Raw genomic sequence first — 25270 nt, 5'->3', positions numbered from 1 at the left:
GCAGGTGTTATGACCTGACCGTACTTTATGGATGAGGGATCCGAGTAGTGGGGGCAGAGTGTTCCACATCTGTCTGGTTCATTGCTGTCTTCCTAACTCGCATTCTGTGGGTTCGTATTTAGTAGGCTCTCCGGTTTTTGTTAAATAAACACCAGGACTTCTGTAGTTGGTAAGTTCCAAATTTAGACTAGAACCCAGATCTCTGAGTCTCAGCGCAGGGCTCCTTCCATTGTGAAACCATCCTGCTTTCCCCACAGCTCTAACCTGAGAGGGGCAAGAATGAACTCTCTGTCATTAGCAGAGGTGGGGCTTGGGAACTCTGACATGCTTATCTGGTAGCTTTCTACACATCTAAATGGCCTCCAGAAAAAACGTATTTCTTGCTTTTGTTTCTCTTCCCTTAAATATTTCAATATAAGATTTTAAATCATTTCCTATTTCCCTGACACTTCCCAATAAAATGATTGCAAAAAGATCAATAATCCAATACTGGATTTGTAGAGGGTTAGCACCAGAAGAATTTCTGCAGTCATCTCATACAGTATTTTTCAAAATTTAAACTAAACTAAAATAAATAGTGGAAGCCTTGCCTTTATGGGGATCTCCAATATATAGACAAGATCCAAGCTGCTGTACTGATGAGGTGTGCGCTAGGGTGGGAGGTAGGGATGGATCTATAGAGCCACGCCGGCTCCTTGAGGTTTGTTTTGTAAATCACCCATTTGTTCTAACACTTCATTGTGGAGGTCAAGAAACAGAGGCACCAAGGTGCTTAGGACTCACACAAGTGACTGGACTAAGAAGGTGATGATGAAACTTGTTCCCATATATCTGAATTTCCAATACTGTTTTAAAGCACCATTCTGCTTTTATTACAAAGAAAAGCACCTACTCTTTAGAGCCGAGGTCAGCAAACTATGGCCTGTTTTTGTGCAGCCCCTTGAGCTTAGAATGATTTTAACATTTTCCAAAGGTTTTTTTTTTTTTAAGTAACAAAAACAACAACCAAAGAACAAAGAATAGGGACAGAAACTGACATGTGCCCCACAAAGCCTAAAATATTTACTATCTGGCCATTCATAGAAAAAGACTGCTGACCCCGCTTTAAGGGCACACCTCTGCTGATAGCACCGTGAAACACTCAAAGAATTTGACTTTCTCCAAGGAATTTCAAAACACATATGTTTACAGCTAAGCCTGAGAAATTGAGCACATTGATATCAAAATTGTATTCCTTAAGTGAACTTCTTGAAATTGCCCAATACATTTGCATCCTCCTTTTCCAGTACACGTTTTTGGTGGAGGATAGGCTAGTCGGCCAAGTTCTTACACTGTGTGGCAGATGTGGCTGCAGAGAACTGCAGACAGTTCTGTAAGGTGGAAAGGAAGTGGTGTGCTTGTTCAAGTACATCATCAGGGCGTTTGCTAGACCCAAAAGTTAGGAAGAGAAACTGATGTACCAATAATATAAGAGGTCACTCCCAAGAAATGGCCGTGGTCACTTTGGGGCATACATATGCAATGCCAGAGGGAATTTTTATCTTTTTGAACATTTACCTTGGGGTTGGGCTTTCATCTGAAGCAGCAATAGAGCAATTGCTTAGCCCACCCTCGACCTGACCACTCAATGTGCTTCCAGAAGCATCGAGCTTTGTTGGACAGTGGAATGGCTGCTTCTCCGGAGCATCGCTCTTGATGACACACCACTAGAAAACAGAGCCAGATTTCAGGGTACCCCGGCCCTTGGAAGGAGACAACCAATCAGAATACATTTGACCACTTGATAGCAGCCCTGGCGCAAAGCCTGGTCAGAGTAAAGGTTAACATTGTTGGCCTAAATCACTGTTTGAAGTTAACTTTGAATTAGGGTTGTCCTTGTAATTGGTGTCCTTCGGTGTCACAGATGCTTGTACATAACCAAAAAAACTTACACAGTTCCAAAGCACCAATATCCTTCCCCGAATATGTGGGGGTGGGGAGCTCTTCCTCTGCAGCTTTTGTTTTATATGTATTTAATCACTAAATAAAAGGCAATTTCATCTCTCCCCCTGCCAAATCTCTTATCCCCCAGGGCACTTTGCTTTCTGGATATACATGTATTTTTAGTAAATAAAGGACTCACTGTGTGAAATTTTCCATTGGCAGGTGAATGATGATGACCACGAAGTGTTTCATTACAAGGTCATGATGTCAGTGGTTGGTAATTGTGCCCAGGAAGGAATGTCTCATTTTATGCATACTCTAAGCTTTCAATAAGTAGCCATTTTTCTCCCGATAGCATGCTGTTCTTAGGCTACAGAATGCGTTATTATGTTATTAGAGCTTTTTGTTGTTGTTGTTAAGTTCTTTTTTGATCTATTAAGCATTTCCTGGTGATTTCAGTAGCTTGGTAATTTATCGTTCATCTTATAACAGGTATTGGTAATGGTGGGATGAAAACATTTATACAAGAGGAAATAAAAGTCAAGGAAGCAGATAATCGACCGATTTATCAGCCTTAGCAGACTATTTTTTCTGATAACGCCATGGTGGCCATGGTAAATTTACTTCTGATTGCTTGAGGGGACAGATTCTATATGCTTTTTGTTACATGGAAGTGCATGAAAGGGTGAGGGAGCAAGTGCTCAATCCGTGGATTAACCAGCAGTTTGGTCTCTAGATTTAGGCCAATGGGTTCGTGCTATATATTGAACCGTCCCTTTCTTATTAATTTGCTACAACATATGTGGTGATGAATATATATATATATTTGTTTGGGGATTTTTAAGTAGCTCTAGTAAAAGAATATTTTGCTTAACATCTTTTTCAAAGTCTTTTATTTGAGAGAAATTTGGCTAAAGTTTAGAGATGGGCAAAAATAACCTATTCGTCAGCTTATCATCCTTCCAGCCACGGAGGACTTCACTCCAAGCAGCAGTGTGGCCAGTTTTATACAATAATAATCAACTTAAACAAAAACTACAGCTAAGGCTACAGCTTAGAATCCAGAGGCAAACAAACCCAGGAAAAAAGCCTTAGGCCTTTATTTAAACTTAAGTGTATTTGTTTTCTGGGGCTGCTATAACAAAGCACCACAGACTGGGGGACTTACAGGACAGGAGTTTATTGTGTCTCTGTCCTGGAGGCCAGAAATCCAAGATGAAGGTGTCAACAGGGCCGCCTCCCTCAAGATGAAGGTGTCAGCAGGGCCGCGCTCCCTCTGAAGATCCTGAGGAAGGACCCACTGCAGGCCTCTGTCCCTGCTGCTGGCCAATCTTAACATCATGTTGTTCCTGTGTGTCTGACTCTGTGTCCAAATGTCCCCTTTATGGGGACAACAGTCCTACTGGATTCAGGCTCACCCTAATGACCTCATCTTAACTTGATCATCTGCAAAGATCCTATTACCAAATAAGGTCAGATTCACAGGTTCTTGGGTTTGGTCCTCACCATCTTTTGGTCCTCACCAACTCATGACACTAGGTTTTCATCCTTATTTTGCACACAGTGTTAATAAGCCTGGTGATGGTTATCTCAGCTGTGGCAGACAGAAAGCCACACATGTAGAAGGAAGGGGTTCTGCATAGGGCATAATAGAGAAAAGGAATTCAAAAGGACTGTTAAAGTAGGAACAGTAACTTCAAACACAGTAGCTGGGGGCCACTTAATATGGGGGCAAGCTGCTGAGAAGTCCCAGGAGCCTCCGAGACACATCTGTGTGTTACAAACATAATGATTATGTTTAACACATCATGTTTGGGTGTGTCTGTATTTTTAAAGCCCATCAAAATGAAATTTTAAAATGTTGACTGCACTTTGGTACTTTTTGGTTACTTGAAAAATTAGTTTTTTTGTCAAGCTACTCATGTTCTGTTAGATGTTCTGAAGATTTGGGTTTGAATCTGGCTTTGTCACTCAGTAAATGCTTATATTAGGTAGGCTATTAACTTTTTGGTACCTTGGTTTCCTGGTCTGTAAAATGAGGAGAGACCGTCTGCCATGTAAAATTATTGTGAGGATCAACTTTGCTTATGCATGTTAAAATATGCCTGTGTATAGAAGCTATAGTTTCAGTGCTTTATGCAGGATTGTTCATCTATTCTACAAATGTTCATTGGGAGCCCATTATGATCCAGCCTTGTTCTAGAATCCATTCATCCACTTAATGATGATTACATCCTGAGTTAGTAGTAGAAGCACTGGCCTTTGGATTGGGACATCTGAGCTGCAGTCCTGACTGTGCCTGTAAATCAGCTATGGGACTTGGGCAAATTGCTGGCCCTTCCTCGGCCTCTGCCTAGAGATGAGCCATACGGACTAGATCTCCAAGGCATTTCTGTCTGTGAAATGATTCATGTAACAAAAATAACAGATAGGACTACAGTTCTTGATATCCTGCAGATCATTTGTGCAGTCTGGGAAGTTACCCTCTGTGCTTTGACTTTCCTCTCTGAAATGGGGGTAATAGGACTAGTACTATCTGTCTCCTCATAGTACTAATAGTAACAATGATAGCCAGCCTTTATTAGGCTTTGACATTGTGCCAAGTACTTTTCATGCATTCTTGCTTCTCCAAATAGGGTACATGGTTCTCCAAGGCAGGTGGGCATACAGAGAAACAGGGTGCATCATCCCAGAGAATAAATTTTCCCACCTGGTTTGTGAGAAACACCCCCAATATTATTAAGTAAGAACAAGCATAGCTATAGTGTGGAATGCAGAAGTAACTTCCAATGTTAAACTAAAACTCAAAAGAAATTTGGGGTTCCCTGAAGGGGGCATCAGCTTCAGTCCTATCTTCCCCTGAGGTGCAGTTCACTGGTCTTGGCCACTAGAGAGCCTTTGGTAGGAAAGTTTGCAAAACAGACCCTCTTTTCCTCTTCCGTGTTTGACTCACACGAGAAAAATAGAATTATCATTTGTAATTTTGAAAGTAGTTCTCATTTCCACTACTAAGTGCTACCTTTCTGATGATTAAGCCCATTCTTCTTGTTTATTCATACATTTAAATAATAATTGAGCATCTGCTCTCTGTTTGGTACAATTCTAAGTGCTGAGGAAACAGCAGCAAACAGTACAAAACCCTCTCTCTTATGGAGCTTTTATTTTAGTACACAGTGATGTTTAAGGGGAGACCTCAGGAAGTCAGGGAATCAACCATGTGGCTACTTTGGGGGTGGTGGTAAAAGGATTTCAGGCAAAGCAAACAGCAAGTGCAGAGGTCATGAGGCAGGAGCCTGCTTTATTTAGGAGATAAGGTCAGAGGGACATAGATTATATAGAGACTTGGAGATCAAGGTAAAGGCATTGGATGATATTCTGAGAAACATGGAAACCACTGATGAGAATAATGGAATCTGACTTTTTAAAAAATGTGTTTTTAATGATTTCAGAAAGGGAGGGAGGGAGGGAGAGGGAAAAAAAAGGAGAGAAGGAGGGAGAGAGAGAGAGAGAGAGAGAGAGAGAGAGAGAGAGAGAGAAACATCAATGATGAGAATCACTGATCAGCTGCCTCCTGCATACCCCATACTGGGGATTGAGCCCAAGACCGCACGCAACCCGGGCATATGCCCTGACTGGGAATCGAACCATAGCCTCCTGGTTCATAGGTTGATGCTCAACCACTGAGCCACGTCAGCTGGGTTGACATATTTTTGAAAGCTTATGGCTGCTGGCTGAGAATCATAAGGGGTCCAGTTGGAAGGTTACTGCCACAGTCCAAGTGAAGATGGCAGTGCTGTATATCAGGGTTGTAGTGGTAGGAATGGTGAAAAATTACAAGATTTGGAATGTGCATTGAAAGTGGAATCAACCAGATCTACAAAGGAATTAGATGTGGAGTGTAACAGTAAGAGAAGAGTCAAGGCTGGCTGCAGGGATTTGGGCCCAAGCAATAGTAAGGATGGAGGAGTTGCCCTTGATGTTGAGATGGGCAGTTTGATGGAGGAGTTTGGGTAGTTCCTTGGTTACTGGAAGATCTGACTAACAGGTAGCTTTATATGAGAATATTAAAACTGGCTCAGATACTGTTTGCAACTCACGTTGAAGACAAGGAGCGATGTGTTCATTTTTGTTACCTCTCTTTTACTCCTGGACATTTTAAAACAATAATCTGAAAACATTGCTGTGTGCAAAATGCTCTTCAGGACCCAGGAGCCCTCCCTGCTCTCTCAGCTGCGGACATGCGTCCTCCCCAGACTCCCTGCGGCTGCCCCGTGCCCTCACAGCACCTTTTCCCCAGCTGGACTGGGGACAGGAATCTGGTTGTCTTCTCCACCCTGGCAGTTTTAAATAACTAGCAGTTCTTAAATTTTCTTCCTGGCCACACAGAAGGCTGCTGGGTGCCCTGGGCATCGATGTTTCAATAACTGTGATCTCTGAGGCTTTGTCCTGTGGAGCCGATTAGTGCGTTTAACTCAGACTGTGGACTTGGAGCCCCCGACCCCTGAGAGGTCTCATAGGTTCGGGCAGAACTGGTGTGTAGCAGGGGGGGCGGGGGGGAGGCGGGGGGTATGTGCTAAAGCTTTCAAGCTACAAAGGGACAATTTAAAACTTGGCAGGTAAAACCAGCCTAAGTGAGGATATGTTTTATGCTTAAAATTATAAAATTGGTTCTGAACAGCCTGACATGCAGCATACTCAACCTTTATTAAACATTACAGAGGTCACTGCTTTTGTCTTCCTGGTGCCTCTTTCCCTCTCCTTTCTTCTGTGACCCACATTAAGCCAATTGTAGAACCCACCCCCTGGCTTCAGTGATAGGACCAGGGAGCAGAACATGACCTCTCACAGGCCAATCAGAGGGGAAGGACCTTTCTCCATTGGTAAGTCACTGAGAGTGAAAGTCCAGAACCTGTGTAGCCAGGTTGTCAGCCTCCTAGGAAAGGAAGCCAGAGAGGATGAGGTTAACCTCTGAGGGAAGAGACTACTGGCAAGTGAGAGAGTGCCTCGAGGGTGCTGTGACATCCTCCTGCTGCTAGTAACTCTTTATGCCCCTCTCTGTTTGATACAGGGACTGAGGACATTAGCTATGGCTTTCTGCCATTACAACCACAGGAGCCCTAATACCCCTGCTATGGGCAGGGCATTGAGCAGGAGTGCAAAATGACTAACGCTTGGTCCTGCCTCTGGGCTTTGTAAGCTAATGGTTTCACAACTAGTAAGCATAGTAAGATGACTGATAAAATCTGCCCTTAAATCAATAGATGCTGTCTTTTTAAAATGTGAAGAATTAGGAATATAAAAATTTTTTCATTGCATTGATTTATCCAACAATTATCACCTAGATATTAGCTTTCTCAATGTCTGGACTACTTCCTGTTTGATGGTTTGCAAGGAGCAAGCCCACTTGTCAAGGAATTTCCAGTATCATCTGTTGAGATCTCCATCCTTTGAGGTCTGTTTCCATAGCCACCTGCATCATTGGGATTAACCGCTCCCTCTTTTGTGCACACACAACCCTTGCCCTGTTCCTTTGTGCGTCCTTGGCTTGGGCAAGCCTGGTACTCTTGCGGGTTATAAACTGTTGGGCCAGAGACTGCTGTACCTCCGAGTCTCCTTGTTCAGAGGACAGTTTCTTGAACATAGTAAATGCTCAGTAAATGTTTGTTGCATTAAATCAATTACTAGCATTGGTTTTGCTAATGACTTTTATGCACAGCTCCTTAAACTTTACAAACCAATAAATACTGTTTAAAACTGTGTGGAAATTTTGGTTGAGCCTGCTCTCTTCCAAACCTGCTGGTAGATTCCTGTGCACTGGCTGGTGGGGGTGGTTTATGGGTAGACATAGTGGTCGGGGTTTTAGCCTCCCATTTCTACTTGCTTTAACCTCAGCCAAAAGGCACGAACACGAATAGAAGTCTCTTTCTTATATTTTTTCTTCTGTCTGATCTCTCTGAACGAGGATCTTAGATTAACATTGGTCCAAATAAATGCATCTGATTACAACTCTCACACCGAAAAGGAAGTGAGTTGAAAAAAAAAATGCAGCAAGAGCTGTGGATCTCGAGTTACTGATTTTCTACTTGGGAACTGAATTATAAATAAATGTGTTAGGTAGCAGAATTTTGTTGTGTTTCCCCCAAAGGAGAAATTGTTGCTGCGTGGAAACAAAATTTATTCAGCATATTTTCATTCTGTAATTGCACCATTTCTATTCTTAATTCTTTGAGTTTCTGATTCAAAGTGAAAAAAACACAAAAACAGACCGTTGTGTAAAGCTGACAGGAACGAGTGTGAACCTGGCTGCGAGACGCAGAGGTTGTTGCAAAATTAGCCACGGAAATCGCTTCCTATTCTGGAGGTGAAAAATAATGTATTTAGAAGGAAGTTATTTACATTGGCTGTTGAGAGGCTTCCCTGGGAGCCTCGGTTGGGAAAGCTGTGAGATCCACGGTGGGTGGATGTTCGCAGGGAGCATTCCCAGCGCTCTGTGATTGCGTGCGCCCAGGCCATGCTGGTGACAGGAGAGGAAGCTGTGTGCTGCCCAGGGGCTTCTCAGATTGTGAAGGAAACTCAAGTCAAGCCTGGCTTATTCTAAAGTTTGTGGTGGCCAACAAATTAACCTCCTAGATTGCAGGAATGCTTTGTTTTGAGCTCCCAGCGGACAGAACCTTTTCTCTTGATGTATTGTCCAAGGTACTGGAGGGCCCTGCAGACCCTGCTGTAGGGGAGCTCCCCGAAACTGGACCAATGCAGACTTCTGCCTGCATGATGGCACTGAACGTGAAAACAGAGCGCAGCCCAGCAGGGGGGAAAATGAATATTTGTGGGAGAAAATCCTTGTTGCTGCTGTTTCGTGAACTGCAAGCATATTTGTTTGAACCTTCTAAGATTTTTCTCTCACCTCTGCACGGCCCTGTGTCTCCTGCATTCATTTCTCTGAAAGCTTCCCCCACCTTTCGCTTGACCTCAGGTGATGCCAGAATAATTTCAGATCTGTTTCTCCGCAGGTTTCTGGCCTGGCTCTTTCTAGGCCATGCATTACAATTATTTGGTGGTTTATTACTCAAATAACCTCAATTTCAGTAGTGGCATCTTCGGAAAAGCGTTTAATAGAGTATTATGAGTTTTGAAATATTCTTTACATATCCGAGTTTTCTTGTCTAGAAGAGAGTGGTATCTCCGTGTTCAAGATTGAAAAGAACTGAAGAATGGATGGTTGAGGTTCTATCCCGGTATTTTAGAGACAAACCGGTCTGTTTAAGAAATGCTTTGTTTGCTTGTTTGGGGCTTGTGTTTTGGCAAGGTTGGGAAAGTTGCTTTAAATGTAGATATCAGCTGTTTGTATTATTCAAGAATGTTCGGATCTCCTTATCACTGTTGGATAGGATTGGAGCAAGTTGACAGCTTCTTTAGTTTTTGACACGCTTATCCGCTTCTGCACATTGAAGGGGGAATATTCTTGCACACTGAGGGTGTATACGGAGGTGGTCGGAATGAGGCTTTGCCTTTGGGGCTTTGCCAGTAGATGTTGCTGAATTCTCTAGGCCAGGGGTGGGCAACCTTTTTGTGAGTGAGTACCAAAACCAGCAAAATCTCCGACTCAAAATTCTTCTGCGCGCCAACCCTAATTTTTTGAGAACATGTTACGCCTACTTGATATCTCTTAAGGTGTACATATGTGAAGAACCTTGAAGAAATAATAAAATTCATTCGAGCGACAAAAACACAGTATATGATGATGAAAAATACATTTATTTTTTAATGTATACATGTACACCGATAGTCCGACAGAAAACTTTATGACTCCGTTTGATATTATCAGTGGGACTTTTGCTGCTGTATCACTGATGACAGAGATTTTACATCAGGTTTATATTTCGTGACCTTCAGAGATATGCACGAGCTACTACTTTTATCCGTCAGGCTACTCCTAGTACAAGACTTAACAAAATTCATCACTGAGAACAAAGATTCACAAGCATATGTGGATAAAACCAAAACACTGGTTGGATCTAGGAAGGCAGGGAGAGTTAAGACAGAGGCATAGAAATTGCTCTTCCCCTCTCTCATCAATCCATGTCTATGGTCTTTAAGATAACTTGTTATGTAAAATTATTTATTTATCTAAGATGCACCTACACTGAATTTATCTGAAAAATAAAAAAGTCAATATTAAGGAAAAAATTATAAATAGAAGATTATAAGAGAGGGTTTCGAGTGCCAGCAGTAGTTACTGGCTTGCCATGTTTGGCACGAGTACCAGGGGTTGCCCACCCCTGCTCTAGGCATTTGAATCAATATTTGACCAACTGCAACCAAGGAAGAGTCAGAGAGGGGATGGAGAGATAAGGGTCTAGGAATAATGGGCATTTACCTCTTAATGATTTATCTCAAGATAAAGAGTGAATGCTGTCCTTATCTGAGAGATTTCTCTTGCTGATTTCTGTTTCAAGAGGGTGGAAGGATGGACAAGTGGAGCTGCGCGACACAGACAGAGCGCATGAGAAGTTGCTATTCAGAGTGCACCTGGTAGAGAACGCTGAGCCCAGTGTTGAGAGATTTGGGTTCTTGGTTTGGGCAGTAGCACTCGATAGCTGTGTATCTTTGATCCAACTGGGTAACTTTGGTAATATTTAATAGTCTCAGTAAAATCACAGGTCTGTATATGTGACTGTCATTCTTTGTGGTTCTCAAAACCCTGCTCTTACATATACCTTGTTAGTTGACCCTTACAGCAAAGTTCCAGACCAGTCTTGCCTATCCGGAGCTACTCTAGTTGGATAAAAATGTAATCTAACAGTATTTACTTTTGAATCTCTCTGTTTTCCTATGTTAGTTCATTTAGCGAATTTTGATAAAGGTTGAAGAAGAGAGTCTTCAAGGAGATATTCAGCTAATTCTCACTGTAGTGATTTTTAAATCATAGTCCTATCGATTCTCCTGAAGGATGAGATGTTTGATCTGAAATCAAGAAAGGTGGTTTGCCAGAGGAACAGAAAATTGGCCCAGTTGTTGAAATGGAGGTGGGCTGCTTGGTGTTCGGTAAAAGGCATCTCCACTGGGGAGCTGAGTTATTCAGGGTCCCACTGGTTTCAAGACCGATGAAAAAATGCTGAAATCCAGTGGGAAGAAGGAAATGTGGCAAATCACAAGGAACCAGGCTGTTTTTAAAAGAGAAAATTCAATCTTATCTGCTTTTCCCCAGCAAATTTCATTTGATATTTTACGTTTTCTTGATAACTTAATAAAGACTCTCAGGAAAGAGTTGTAAAACTTTAGTGAAAGAGAATTTGTCATTTGTGACATTGCTTCTCCAGATAGCATGGGAAGATCAATGTATTAGCTTGTAGTTCATGCATTCCCAGTTCTAGCTATTTCTATTCAGAAAAGACAACATGTTATATAGCAAAACTTGGCATAGTGGGGGGTTCTGGCTCAATCCCTACACATTCATTAAACTGTGCTAGGAACCAGGTGTTGTGTTGGGCACAGGGTGGGATATGTAGATAATAAATCCCTGCCTTCAAGGAACGCCACTACTTACCTTTCAGAAGATAAACCAATAACAGACAGATAATGAAGAGTGATATAAAAATAAAATAAACAAAGCACAGGAATGTTGGCCCTGCATTCAAACTATGCACAGAATCAGCTGCTTCTCACCTCCTGTACCACCTTGAGCTGGTCTCCCTGCCCCCACCCTCGTGCCTGAATTTCCACATGGCAGCCAAAACAATCCTTTGAAAATGTAAGTCCCATCATTTGACTCCCTGCCCCAAACCCTCCAGTGGTTCCTAATTTCACCAGATGCCCACGACCTTTTCAGTAGTCGACAGAGTTCCACTGATCTGCACAGCCTCCTTCACAATTCTCTCTTTCTCTTTCTCTGACTTCTTCCCCCACTGCTCTGAATCTCACTCACCCCACCCTACCCACACGGTCGTGCTTGCTGTTCCATGGACATGCCAAGCATCTTCCCACAGGAGGGCCTTCACAGTGACGCGCTCTGCATGGGACCCTCCCAGAGACCTGCATGAACCACTCCCCACTTCTTCCCAGTCTTTGCTCCGAGGTCGCCACCTCAGTGCAGCCTCACCCTGACCCCCTATTTAAAATTGCAACGCACCTCTTGTTCATGACCCACCACCCTCCTTGGCCTGCTCTGTATCTTTGTCAAAGCACTTGTCACCCTCTGGCTTACTCTCTGACTTACTAATTTATTAATTTTCTTTAACAGCTGTCTCCTTCCACTGAAATGTAAGATCCAAGAAGGCAGGATCTTTGTTTTGCTTAATGTTGTTCAATCTAGAACAATCGAGAACAATGCCTGGTATGCAGCAGGTAGTCCACAACTATTTGTTGAATACGTGAGTGAATGAATGAGAAGGAGAGATTGATTCTGACTGAGAGTTCTGGGGAGAATCATGAGGAAGAAGCCTTTGAGCTGAGTATTGAAGGATGAGCAGAATTGGACATTCAGGTTTTCTGGGGAAAGACATTCCAAGATAGAAGGAATATTTTGAGCAAAAGTAGAAAAGTGACAGACTACCTGAGTGCTCTTAAAATGTCAAGGAGTCCCAACTGACTGGTGCTTGGGGCAGGGGTGGGTGGGAGGGTGGGTGGGTGGGTGGGTGGGGACACTGAGAGTGGGGGCAGTGGGTGGATAAATTAATGGATAGAAAATAATTAAAGGGGACTCTTAGTGGAGTGAGGGGCCAGATTACTAATCCTCTGCCTGGGATAAGGTGGCAACATGTCGGTGAGTGGAATCAAGGACTCTCAACCAAGGAGCATGGGTAATGTGGCAGAAATGGTCGTTTTAAGAAATCAGTAGTGTGAATAGTGTTTGCCAGAGAGATTTGATTTTTATATAGCACTCGACTGTTTTCAAAACATGGTCACATGTTTATTTTAATTCAAGCTTCATAAGAACTGGGTGAAGTTGTTGAAATGCATACATTTTTAATAAACTTTAAAAAAATGAATTGCATCTTATATCAACCCAGCTAAGTGCCTGGCCTGAGGTGGCGGAGTTGGGAAGTGGGGAAGCGGCTTCGCACTGTCTGTCTCGCAGCCAACGTTTCCCCACTCTGCCAGCTGCCTCTCCAACTCTGACTCGAGACTAAAGATATCATGCTGGTTTCCTCACAAGGGGACACGCTCCTTCCCTTTCCCCCGTGTCATTGAAAATAGCAGTTACTTCTGCACCAGATCCATTTCCCTCTTTCCTCCTTTCCCCTCTCCATGGATCTGGCATAATTTTTAGAGAGGTTAACGGGTGTCGTAAGTGGGTGTGTTTTTACCTTTGCCTGTTTAGCATTTTCCCTTCTTTCTTATGCCAAGACGGTCTGACTCAGCACCTGCCGTTCTAGTTCAGGTCGCTGCCGTCTTTCATGTGGTTCTTGGGTGGAAGGGGAGAGGAAGCGTGTCGGCGGGGCCGTTTGAATGTCTTCAGACCTGCCTGTTGCTCACTTGGGGAGTTAACCCGATCTTCTTCATTCCCCCAGATGTTAGTAGGCAGGACGAGGCGGAGGGCGAACTCAGTGAAGGAGAGCCCTGGTATGGAAACTCCTCCGAGACTCCGTCCGAAGCATCCTATGGCGAAGTCCAGGAGAACTATAAGTTGTCCCTGGAGGACCGGATCCAGGAGCAGTCCACATCCCCCGACACCTCCTTGGGAAGTGCCACTCCCAGCAGCCACACGTTGGAGCTGGTGGCGCTCGACGGGGACGTCCTGCGAGACTCACTGCAGGGCCAGGACCACCTCTCCCCCGGCCTGTCCTCTTTGTGTGAAGACGACTCCCCGGGCTCCACGAAACCTTTGAGCAGCAACTTGAGGCGGCTGCTGGAGGCCGGGTCCCTCAAACTCGACGCCACAGCCACGGCCAATGGCAGGGTGGAGTCCCCGGTGAATGTGGCCCCCAACCTCTCCTTTTCCCCACCGTCCCACCACGCCCAGCAGCTCAGTGTCCTTGCCAGGAAGTTGGCCGAGAAGCAGGAACAGAATGACCAATACACTCCAAGTAACCGTTTTATATGGAATCAAGGTAAGTGGTTGCCAAACTCAACCACCACCTGCGGCTTGTCCCCTGACTCGGCCATCCTCAAACTGAAAGCTGCAGCCAACGCTGTCCTGCAGGACAAGTCTCTCGCCAGGACTGAGGAGACCATGCGATTTGAGTCCTTTTCCTCCCCTTTCAGCTCCCAGTCTGCCAGTTCCACCCTGGCAGCCTTGTCCAAGAAAGTCAGCGAGAGAAGCTTGACTCCTGGCCAGGAGCACCCCCCTCCGGCCAGCTCCTTCCTCTCCCTGGCTTCCATGACCTCCTCCGCCGCCCTGCTCAAGGAGGTCGCAGCCAGGGCTGCGGGGAGTCTTCTGGCCGAGAAGTCATCCCTGGTGCCCGAGGACCCCCTACCGCCGCCGCCTTCAGAGAAGATGCAAGAAAAGGTGACCCCGCCTCCGCAGCCGCCACCGCCACCGCCACCGCCACCGCCACAATCCTTGGAATTATTGTTACTCCCAGTTCCCAAGGGAAGAGTTTCTAAACCCTCCAATTCAGGTATGGAATCTTTTACTTCAATCACTGTGTTCGTCTTTTTGATTATAAATTGCTACGTCTTATTTCGTTTAAAAACATTTTTATTTTATTTTATTTTTGCCCTGTTCGGTTGGGTTTCGCATCTGATCTGTGGCGGGAATAAAAAAGCAGGCTCACAACAAAGTACTTGCACTAAGCAGGGTAGTGGTTTTCCTGCATGTGTGACACAAAGACTTCACAAATGGCTCCATTTTTGAAAGGTAATGAATAATCTTAGAGAGATACAGTACTCTCCTCCCTTTCATAGGAGTGATTTTTTTTTTTCATTACCCAGTTCAGGCTGGGTCCATACGAGATATATTTAATGGGGGAGATCAAAGCATCTTTGTCATGAATTGCGTGGCATCGCTGAACATGGGAGGGGGGACTGCTTTTGAAACCTTGGACGAGGGAGAGCCCACCCTTCCCGCTGCCTCCACCACAAATGGGCTTTTGTACAATCAGTAACTCCTCTGCCCTAATTTATCACACTGTATACTTTCATGTTAGCATTCTTATTACCTTTTTTGTGGGATTTAAGCGCTTTTCACCGGTCCTGCCCTGGTATAATTTCTTGTCCTACACGAACTCTGAAGCATATTGTCACTCAGACATAATCAAAGCACTTCCTGCAAGTGCTGTATGTTATTTCAACCCAATCAGATTCTGAAGGAATGTGCATGTGGAAAATCTGAATCATGAGCGTTTCTCGTGGGGACAGCTTTTCCAAAGGAGAAGTTGCTGTCATGTAGAGGGAGTTATTCATCTGAGGGAGACACTTAGTCACTTGTGTTCTCACAGTGGAAACATCGTTTCTTGGGCTGGTTTGTTGTTCAGTTGTGCGCATGGTAAGTATATGGTCCTGGAGATGGACGTATGGCGTTTCCGACGTCTCCCGAGGATATCCTGCCGGACAAGAACAGGAAGCAGGCGGGCTGTGTGTGTCCTCGGCAGGGTAAACACTGCCGTTGTGTGTCTAGCTGGCTTTGATTATTCGCAGCCGCATTGATGAAGAGTGTTGAGAATGGCAAATAATTGACTGAACGATCGCAGCTAACATCAGTCTGACGCATTTATGACAGATTTCCATTTAAATTGCTGAGTGAGCTATACGCACTAATTATAATTACTTTAAAACTTGTGTAAACAGCAGACTACAGCGAGGAAAATGGGTCTCTGGAACTTTTATGACTCTAAGCCATCCAAATGGTTCATGCCAGAGTTTCCAAAGTGTCAATAAAATCCTGAAGTGTTTATCGGTTCTGAGCATCATTTCTCCTCACTTCTCACCTGCCATCTGGTGAAATAAAGAGAGAAATGGCTACTATTTGGAAACAAGGAGAAGAGCAGAGGGACCTGGGCAATCTTGCCATGGAATAAATCACTCCTGGTTTATGGAAATTTTATTCAGGGTAGAAGCAGAAAGAGAGGCACGGCTCTACGTAATATGTAATTTTATAAGTATTCTCTGCATCTGGTGATCAAATACATATATTAATGGTGCTCACACTGTAAATTCTCCTGGACGTTAGTTACTTGGAAAAGCTTATATAAAATGAATAATAAACTTTATTTGACTGAAGCATTGGAAAAAGGTAACACAAAACTGTGCCTCATGAAAAACGAGTGGCTTTGTCACTTTATAGTGTCTTGGGAATAATCAGCAATAGTTGTGAGGTATGTTTTTTTTTTTTCATTCCAGCGACTGGATGCATGTAAAGATAAGGAAGAGGCCATGAGCTCCCCGTGGGTTTAAATGCACTGAGTTCATGCCAGCATCTGAATGAGCTTCTCTCAGCAGGATTAAATATGGAGATCTATAAGAAATCTTTTATTTTGTTTTCTTCTTACTGAATTTATTCTATTGCTGAAACACTTAATATTTTAATCAATGAATGCTTAAAATGTTCACATGGAAGGAGGAGAGGAGGGAACTGCTCAGACTGGGGCTCGGCTGTTGATTGTTGCCTGGTTTTCATGCTTCTGTTCACAATCCAAGGCGTGGTGAAGCAGCTCCACTGATGGAGCCATTGTATTAAAAAATCATTTGTTTTGTCAAAATCACGTGAGAGGAAAGATCACTGCAGAGGAAACCACTAGGGCTCTGGAAATGGTCATTCGAAAAATGCCCCGTGCATCCATATGGACGCATCCTAAATCTCTGTGCACGTTTCATTGGAAGGGAACGCCATCCCCTCCCAGCATCCTAACCAGATTATGGGCTGAGAAGGCGTTGCTAAAACATCTAACTTTGTTGCTTATCTCTATATCGTGGAGAGATGATTTGGTTAGTGTTACTTGGATCGCTGATGTTTTAATCGGAAGAGTGGAAGGGAAAGTGTGTCTTTGCTACCCGCCCCCTCCCCTCCCCTTTAGACACTATACTGCTGGTTTCAGGGCAACCTGGGGGCTGGATTCAGATGTCCACTTGGCTTTACCTAAAAAGCATTTGTGGGGATGTGGTGAGATGTTTCTAAACATTTCATATTCTATTTTTTCCCCCTTTACCTTAGAAAGAAATCTTAGCTTAATGCAAAAGAGATAGGTGGGATTGATTTCTCACAGCAAGAAGAAAATTCTGATTCTGTTGCTTAATAACTTAAATAAACAAAACAAGTCCACAAAAAATAAACTATACACCATCCTGACTTCAAGCAGGGCTCCCATTTTCAAGCTATTTCTCAAAATGTTGCAAAAGGGGCATATCAAGTTAATTCTAGAGTTACAAAGAGGTATGTGCTAGAAAAGCCAGTGCATTGAGTAATTTAGACTCAGGCATTTCTTTGCCCTTCTTCAGGTCAAGGGAAGTCCAAACCATGAAAAAAAATAAGCGTCTTTTAGGTCTGGCCTTATTCCTCTTCTTTGAATGGGATTCGGTTGTTGCCAGGTCATGGTGTATTTAATTCCTTAAAGAATCCACTCCTCAGCAGCCGTTCCCCCTGCAAGACAGACGTGACACTTGAGGAGGAGGTTTCTTTCATGTGCCCTTGTGCCCCGGCACATGCTACACCACTCCTCTGAAAGGGGACACGAGAGAAGGAAGATTATGTCCGTTTGCTCTAAAGATAAATGTCACACATTGACTCCATTCTCTTTGAAGCTGCTGTTCTGTTGCAGCTCAGAAAAAAAAAATGGTTTTTATTTTAAGGACAAAGTTTTTGTGGAAGACCAACAAGGTTCCCAGGATGCCAGGCTCCTAGTTAAATAGCAAGGAGACTTTTCAGAGACAGGGTCTCCAAAAACATCTTAATTTTCTGCCTAAAATCTAAACATGCGTAGAAGCAAGCTGGTCTCATACATCTGAAGGCTCAGACTATTTCTTGGGTCAGTAGACAGGGGGTGTTTGGCTGCTGTTTTCTGTCATATTTACATGATGTTATTAACATTGTTGCAAAAGCAGGGAGACCCCCTAACAGTGAGGGAACCTCTTCTGATACTCCTCTCAGGTCCATGGTTTTCTGGCTATAATCTGGGAATGCTTGCATGCAGGAACTTGCCTAGAAAATTCACTTTTATCAAGATTCAGATCTATTTGTCGCTGATCTCAATTATATTTCCCCAGTCACTCAAATGGAGACTGACTTCTGAGTTTTATCGAATACTTACCAGTTATTAAAATATGCATTGATGATATCAATGTCCATAGCAGCAGATAAACACAGTGGTATCCATTGATAACATAGTTTTTGTACCCCAAAATAGCATTTGAGAGGCATGCCCATGAAATTCTATTAAAAGATATTAAGTCCGTGTGTATATTGCTGTTAGGAAGGGGGATGGGTCCTCATGCACAGGTGTGCACTAGTGGGTTGGAGGCCCAGAGTGGAGATGGTGATGATGCCTGCATTATGCACACCTGGGATCACCTGCCGTCTTGTCCTCCTTCTATGAGTGTGGTAAGGTTTGTATGCAAAAACTACCCACTTGCAAAGTACCTTGATTTTCTGCAAATTGTTACAGAGGATCTAACAAGAGAAAGTTTAATTTCAAAACCTATAAAATAATTACATATATTTTAAAAAAAAATACCTTCTTTAAATTAAAGCAAGTCAGTTACTATGACTTTTTTTTTCTTTTTAGCCCAATGAAGTTTTGGTGGTGTTGCTTTATGCATTTATAGATAGACAAATAGACAACAGGGTAGAGCACCAAACAGAAGCGAAAAGATTGGCTCTAGTTCTCTCCCTTCCCACCCCCCACTATAGTCACTTCAGTTTCTTCCTCTCTAAACCGAGCTGGTTGGGAATTATCATCAGGACTCCTTCCTGCTGAAAAATTCCTTTGTTTTACTTTCTGTTTATTTTTAATTCCATCAACTAAAAAAAATAAAACAAAAACAATTAAACAAAAATTTTAATTAGATATATTCCTTCTTAAAATTCACGATCAAACCCCCTACCAGATCATCTCTGTCTTGGGCAGATCTGGTCCATTACAGCTAGTTTAAACATATATTATTGTACTTTATAAATAACTAGTGGCCCGGTGCACAAATTCGTGCACATTGAAAGGGAATTAATTAAAAGAAATATTTTAATATCACTATTTGCCCTTTCTCTCGCAGCGTCAAGCCCCCGCCAGCGCCATGTGAAACTCCCCTGAGTCCCAGAGTCCTGCCCCATGGTTTTCTGGCTATAATCTGGGAATGCTTGCATGCAGGAACTTGCTTAGAGTCCCGCCCTCGGCCCGCACCACGGGACTCCCCCATGCACCTCCTGGTCCAGTCCCTGCTGGCACTCACGGGAACGCAGCATCAAGTCCCCACCCCCCTCGTGCACCTGCCGCACACGCAGCCCCGCCCACCCTCACATGCAGCCTCCTGGTGATCGGTCATTACAGCGTGACAGTGTGACGACCATAGGCTTTTTATTATATAGGATGTCATCACACTGTGCATTTTTAATATAAGCTGCTCCAGGTCATTTTGGAAATAGGTTGAGGTGTAAGTACACAAAGATCCAGCTCCCTCTTTATACACCATCCATTCAGGAGGCATATTGGCCCCTGTGTGAAAGGTATGCACTCTTGGGCTAATCCCACTTACATGGGGACTTAGTGGCAGCTTCCCGTATCTTTTACTTTCATGTCCAGTGCTCATTTCTCTTTTCCATATTCTTGACCAGCCCTTTCCACTTAATTTTATTACAGCCTGACACACAGTTTCTGAATTGTATGTTGTCCCAGCACTGTTTTGGGTGCTGGAGACACAAAGATGAGGACTTCCAGCCTTGCCCCAGCTAGCTTCCAGCTCCAGCCTCTTCTCTCCTCCTGTCTTCCCCATCTCTCTGGTTTCCTGCCAAGCTGAATTTGGCCCTCAGAATTCTGTCTGGGCTGAGCCAGACCCTACCTGAGCAGCACAATGGACCCTTGCTCTTTTATTTTCTCTGGGCTCCAGTGATAAACTACCATGTCGGGCCAGGCCCTGAGCTATGTATTTATTATGTGATGCTAGTTGTTTAAATTTACATCTGCTCTAATGGTGAGTTTTCTGCTTTGGAGGGCATGACCAGAGTTTATTGTCACTACTATTACTATTACAGCTGCTCCCAATAGCTTCCATTTACTGCGTGACGGGCATTTCACACACATTTATTATCTCCTTTATTCCAATAATATTATTGCCCATAAAGAGAGCATGTTTTCTTCAAAATAACAAATTAGAGCTATCCATACCACTGGGCCGATTAGCATCTGATGGGATTTAGTTTTGTTTGCTGTGATAATAATTAGCTAGTGATATATTGGGGGGGGGGGAGAATTGTTTATCAGAGAGTTGTAAACGAGGTAAATTCCTGAACATTTCAACCCAATTGCCTCAAGAATGTGTGGCTTACTCTGAGGAAGTGGTCACATTTCCTTAGGCTGTACATTTGGATGAAACAGCTGTCAGCTCCTTGAAAATAGTTTGGCACACGAAGTAGAATACATCCTTACTTCCTCCCTTCTCCAAGTAGTTCCCATCATATGCACATGCAGGACATCCTACTGAACCATGAAATCCTTTTTCTTGAATAAATAAAAATGCAGATCTTATCAGGGGAGATTACTGGCCAACTTTGAAGATGGATCATTGTTTTCTAGTTACTTTTACCATTTGGATTGTTTTCTTCCTTTCTTGCCATGACCAGTTAAAAATTTCAAACAGTTGTAGTGGCATAGCTGTTCGACCACATGACTTGAGGTTAGTTTCTTTTCATTAGGACTGTTCCAAATTTTTTTTCTCGTCAGTCCAAGGATACCCTAATTTGTACATGATTCATATGTGTTTTGGTATTCATTAAAACTTAGGAAGCATAGCTCCAAAATAAAATAGATTTACATGAAATATTAATATGCAGGGTTTATGTCGTGTACTCTGAGCTGCATTTGAAAAATAGAGTGGTGATGAGGATGGGGGTTGGGGGTGGTCACATCAGGCAAGGCAAGATGTCCGGGGTAACCACTATGTTCCTTTTGCCCCTTCATGCCTTTTTATTGCCTTCCTATGATGTGCCATGAAATCTCAGGCCAGTGGAGGACATCTCAGTTTTTCTCTCCTCTCTGAGTCCCCAGACAAGTCTGTAAAATTAGGCAGTTGAGGGTTTATGCAGTGGGAAGTACTTACTGAAGGTGGTTTTGGTGGCAGCCTGTTTGTGTGCCTCTTTCTGACTACTTTGATGTCCTCTTATAACCCAAATACACATCATTATTGGTTCCTTCTCCCCCTGTTTATGACAATAATCTCACCTGAAGGCCTGATTCAGTCTTTCCTCTCCAATCTGTTGTTCAACACGTGGTTTTTACCATCAAGATACCACAGTGAAAGAAATGACAGTGAAGGACAGAAAATGAGAGGCCCAATTAAGGGTAGGACTTCGGGTCAGCAAGAGCAGTCAACAGAAAGAGACTGCAGGAGAGCCCTGGTGGGTTAATAAAAAGGAGTGTTTATGGGCCTCAAGAAGCGTGCTTTTCCTGGAGTGGAAGGAAACCCTCATTCCTGCCCGTCCCACAGTCAGAAGAGGAAATACTCGTGATGGAACATGTCACAAGTAGAATTTCCAGGCTTGAAGGGTGTATTTTTAGATAGAGGAGTCTTTTTCAAGTTACGTGGTTAAGCTAAGCAAGATGGCCTATGATTAGTGTATTAGTGAAACAGCCTTTTGGAATGATCTAGCTTTATTCCAGAACCTTTCTGGTTCCATCTATTTTACGTGGGTCTTTGCAGGTGGGGACTCAGTTGACTAAGTGAAAAATATAAAATTATTTTAAAGCTCACACTTGGGAATATTTCCCTTTAAAAAGATAAAAATAACATGTGCATTAAACAAATTCAAATAGTTTAGAGGAATATAAAATGAAAGTGAAAGCTTCCCTCCCTGACCCCCTGTCTCTTACTCCACAGTCTTTCAAAGTTTAACTGTTTAATGATTTCTTGGGTATGCTTCCGGACAATTTTCATACAAATGAAAGGATGTCCTTTTTTTGTTTGTTTCATTTATCCAACCCATTCTTCCTACTCACCCTCTTTTTTTGCTCAAGTATTTTAAAGCAAATCATAGACATCATATCCATTTGCTTGTAAATATTTCCATATGTATTTCCAACAGATAAGGACTTTAAAAAATAGCCATAGTGACTATAATCACATCTAACAAGATCAATAATTGCTACATGATATGATGGAACACCCAGGCTATAATCAGCATTTCTTCAATTTATCTCAAAAGTGTTATTTTATCATTCTATAACCAGGATCCAAATAAGCTTCACACCTTGCATTTTTTATAAGTGTTAAGTGTCTTTTCATCCATAACCCCTGCTCTTTTAAAATGTCACTTCCTTGTTGAAGAGACTGGGTCATTTGTCCTGCAGGCTTTCCCACACTGTGAGTTTGGCTGAGTCCGTCCCCTTTGTGTGTTTAACATGTGGTTGTTTTAATCACCTGTATTTCCAGTGAACTGCTAGTTAGATAGAGGCCTGGTTAAATTTTTGTAAGAATATTTCATAGATGGCTTATCAGAAGGCGCACAATGTCTGTTTCCTTTTTAGTGATGTTAAGATTAATCAGTGGTTGTATGTGTTGTCAGCTTGATCCATCCTCTATAAAGTTTCCTGTCAACCTTTCACCTCATGGTTTAAACAGCAATTGATTCCCATTTTCTAGAAAACAAAAATAGAAACACCCTAGACATAGTTTTATGTTTTGCTTTATCCACTAACTCTTTAATATCTTGGGCATGTTTCTATATGAGCTTCTATAGACATATCTCATTTTTAAAATATAGCTTCACAGATCTTATGAGTGTATTACAATTTAGGTAACCTTTTGCAAACATTTCTCATCCTTCATGATTAAGAAAGGAAAGTTTGAGGCCTGAACTCTATCTGTTTTGATGGTCTATATTTCCCAATTGCCAAGGCTGGTGTGGCACTGACCAATAGCAATTGATAGACTAGACAGGTAGCAACTCAGGGTCCCAGCAGAGCCCTTCCCTGTGGAGATGTTGGAGGAGAGAGTGAGCTTAGCTTTCCTGGGAGGAACCAGTTGGTTGGTTTGTTTTTCTGAAAAATTGAAGCAGGTGTGACTGCCTGGTTGGTAGCTTTTCCCAAAGTGGGCAGTGAGGCCCTGTGGCAGTGCAGAGGAAGGCAGTGCATCTTGTTAGTGGCAGCCAGAGGGGCAGAAATAAGAGGGTAAAACCCCAACCTTAAGACCCCCCCAATGGCTAAATTGGCAGCAGCATCTGCTCAGGCCATAACTAAATGAGTCAGCAGTAGGGATCCTAACATCTGTCTCCACGGAGTCGGTGTGTGAGGTTGACGGTGGCCATTAGGTTTCCACTGTGCCACATACATTCTTCTCTGTCCCGTTTGATTTGTCTTTATTTCTTGCCATTTTCCAAGTTCAGGAATCCGTAGATGGAATTGAGTCTGGCAGCTTCCTTCAGGAAACAAAGTCCCTGAATTGAGGCTACTCTGGGCTGAGCAAGGACAGGCCTAGCGACGTCCCTTTGCAGATGTCTTCCTAAGTGTGGGATGGCCTTTGGAAGTTACACTTTCACAAAGCAGGGCAGTTGGATTTTGAAAAATGGAATCCTGATGGAAGTCATGAGATGAACGTGGGCTTGTACCCAAAGAGAAGCAGCAATAAAACCTCCTGGATAAAGTCTTGAGATTGCCAGGAAAAAAAAAAATCGAATCATTTTTAGTGTTCTTTATATAGCAATGCATGTGAATTAGTGCTGGATGCAGTGTGCCTTTTCGTTTGCCTTAATTTTCCTTTCTTTCTCTTTCTTCCAAGCCTCGGAAGAGGAAAGCGGAAAGCCTTTCCAGTGTCCAATATGTGGTTTGGTTATAAAAAGGAAGAGCTACTGGAAGCGGCACATGGTGATTCACACAGGTTTAAAAAGTCATCAGTGCCCGCTCTGCCCATTCCGGTGTGCTCGCAAGGACAATCTCAAATCCCACATGAAGGTAAGCCAGCCGCCGACAGCCCTTCCGATGAGGCAGGCACCACCAAGCATGAGAGGGGCCTTTGATGGAGGACAGTGTTCAAGGTTACAAGGTAGAATGCAATGGGAATGAAGCACCTTGCGAAGAGTCTTCTTGTGAAGGTCTTCATTTCCAGTTTACAACTAGGAACAGAGAGAAGCTTCAATATCCAAATAATATATGTGGTGGAGGGCCATCCCTCTTTGGAGAGCAGCAGCCTAACCTGACCTTGCATGGTGATGCATTTCTGGGGTGCTTACAGGGGCAGAAAGAGTACAGGAAGGGCGACTGGACCTGTGCCCAAAGAGAGGGTGCTTGGACCTGCTCCCCTTCCTGGCGAGACCGTCCTCTTCTGCTTACAAACCCAGAGGAACACCCAGAAACACCTTATAGAACAGTAATGGTGAACCTTTTGAGCTCGGCGTGTCAGCATTTTGAAAAACCCTAACTTAACTCTGGTGCCGTGTCACATATAGAAATTTTTTGATATTTGCAACCATAGTAAAACAAAGATTTATATTTTTGATATTTATTTTATATATTTAAATGCCATTTAACAAAGAAAAATCAACTGAAAAAATGAGTTCGTGTGTCACCTCTGACACGCGTGTCATAGGTTTGCCATCACTGTTATAGGAGGTGGGAGGACACTAACAGACACCTGGGCTTCAATGCTAGCCCTGTGGAGGGCTCAGGGCCATTCCTGACTAGGCTGAGTCCTCCCTGAGGCTGACAGGGTTTAAGGTGTCATAATTCCCAAGAACACACTTATCCAACACGCAAGGGTTTTGTTTTCAGTGTCCTATTGAAAACAGTTTGGCTTGCACCTGTAATAGACATTAAGTAGAGTCTACGTGTCACTCAAGTGAGATGGGGAAAAACTTAGTCGCCTAAAACTTAGCAAACTTCATTAATACTAAGGGTTTTGTCTGAAATTCAAGGAAGTAACTCATGAGATCAAAAGAGCATGTGCTTTTGAATTTGATAGACCCATATTTAAATCTTATTGTGCAATTTACTAGCTAAATGGCCTTGAACAAATGAGCCCTTAGACTTAATTTTCTCATCTGTTAAATGGGAACAAGAATGTTAAGAAGAGCTGTTATTAGTATTTAAGGAGATAATATTAGTAAAGTATCTGACACAGAAATGTTCTTTAATAGTTATGTAATTTCAACAACTATCATCTAACACCTTAATAATAACAAGTCATTTTTATTGATATTTTCAATATGGTTTGGCTGTTGACGTTTATAAAGTTCTTACTTTCCTGCCATAAGAAGTATAGTGTATGTACATAA

At 43.0% G+C, this 25270-nt stretch overlaps 1 protein-coding gene across 9 annotated transcripts in view; it reads left to right on the top strand.

The window, feature by feature from the left end:
- ZNF827 (zinc finger protein 827) overlaps positions 1-25270 on the top strand; it is a 172526-nt gene that overhangs the window by 17952 nt on the left and 129304 nt on the right. For all 9 annotated transcript variants that reach the window (XR_011471546.1, XM_070415261.1, XM_070415260.1 and 6 more), the window contains exons 2-3: positions 13434-14483; positions 23779-23951. Coding sequence is in view for 8 of the 9 variants with exons in the window: in XM_070415261.1 (XP_070271362.1) it covers positions 13434-14483; positions 23779-23951 (1223 nt within the window). In the remaining variant the exon portion in view is untranslated. The remainder of the gene's footprint in view (positions 1-13433; positions 14484-23778; positions 23952-25270) is intronic.

The sequence above is a fragment of the Myotis yumanensis genome, unplaced genomic scaffold (genome assembly GCF_028538775.1).
Source record: "Myotis yumanensis isolate MYYU_CA2020_CCGP unplaced genomic scaffold, mMyoYum1.0.hap1 SCAF_5, whole genome shotgun sequence".
Classification (NCBI taxonomy): domain Eukaryota; kingdom Metazoa; phylum Chordata; class Mammalia; order Chiroptera; family Vespertilionidae; genus Myotis; species Myotis yumanensis.
The sequence above is the reverse complement of the archived record's forward strand: the minus strand, read 5'-3'. Positions and strand labels throughout refer to the sequence as shown.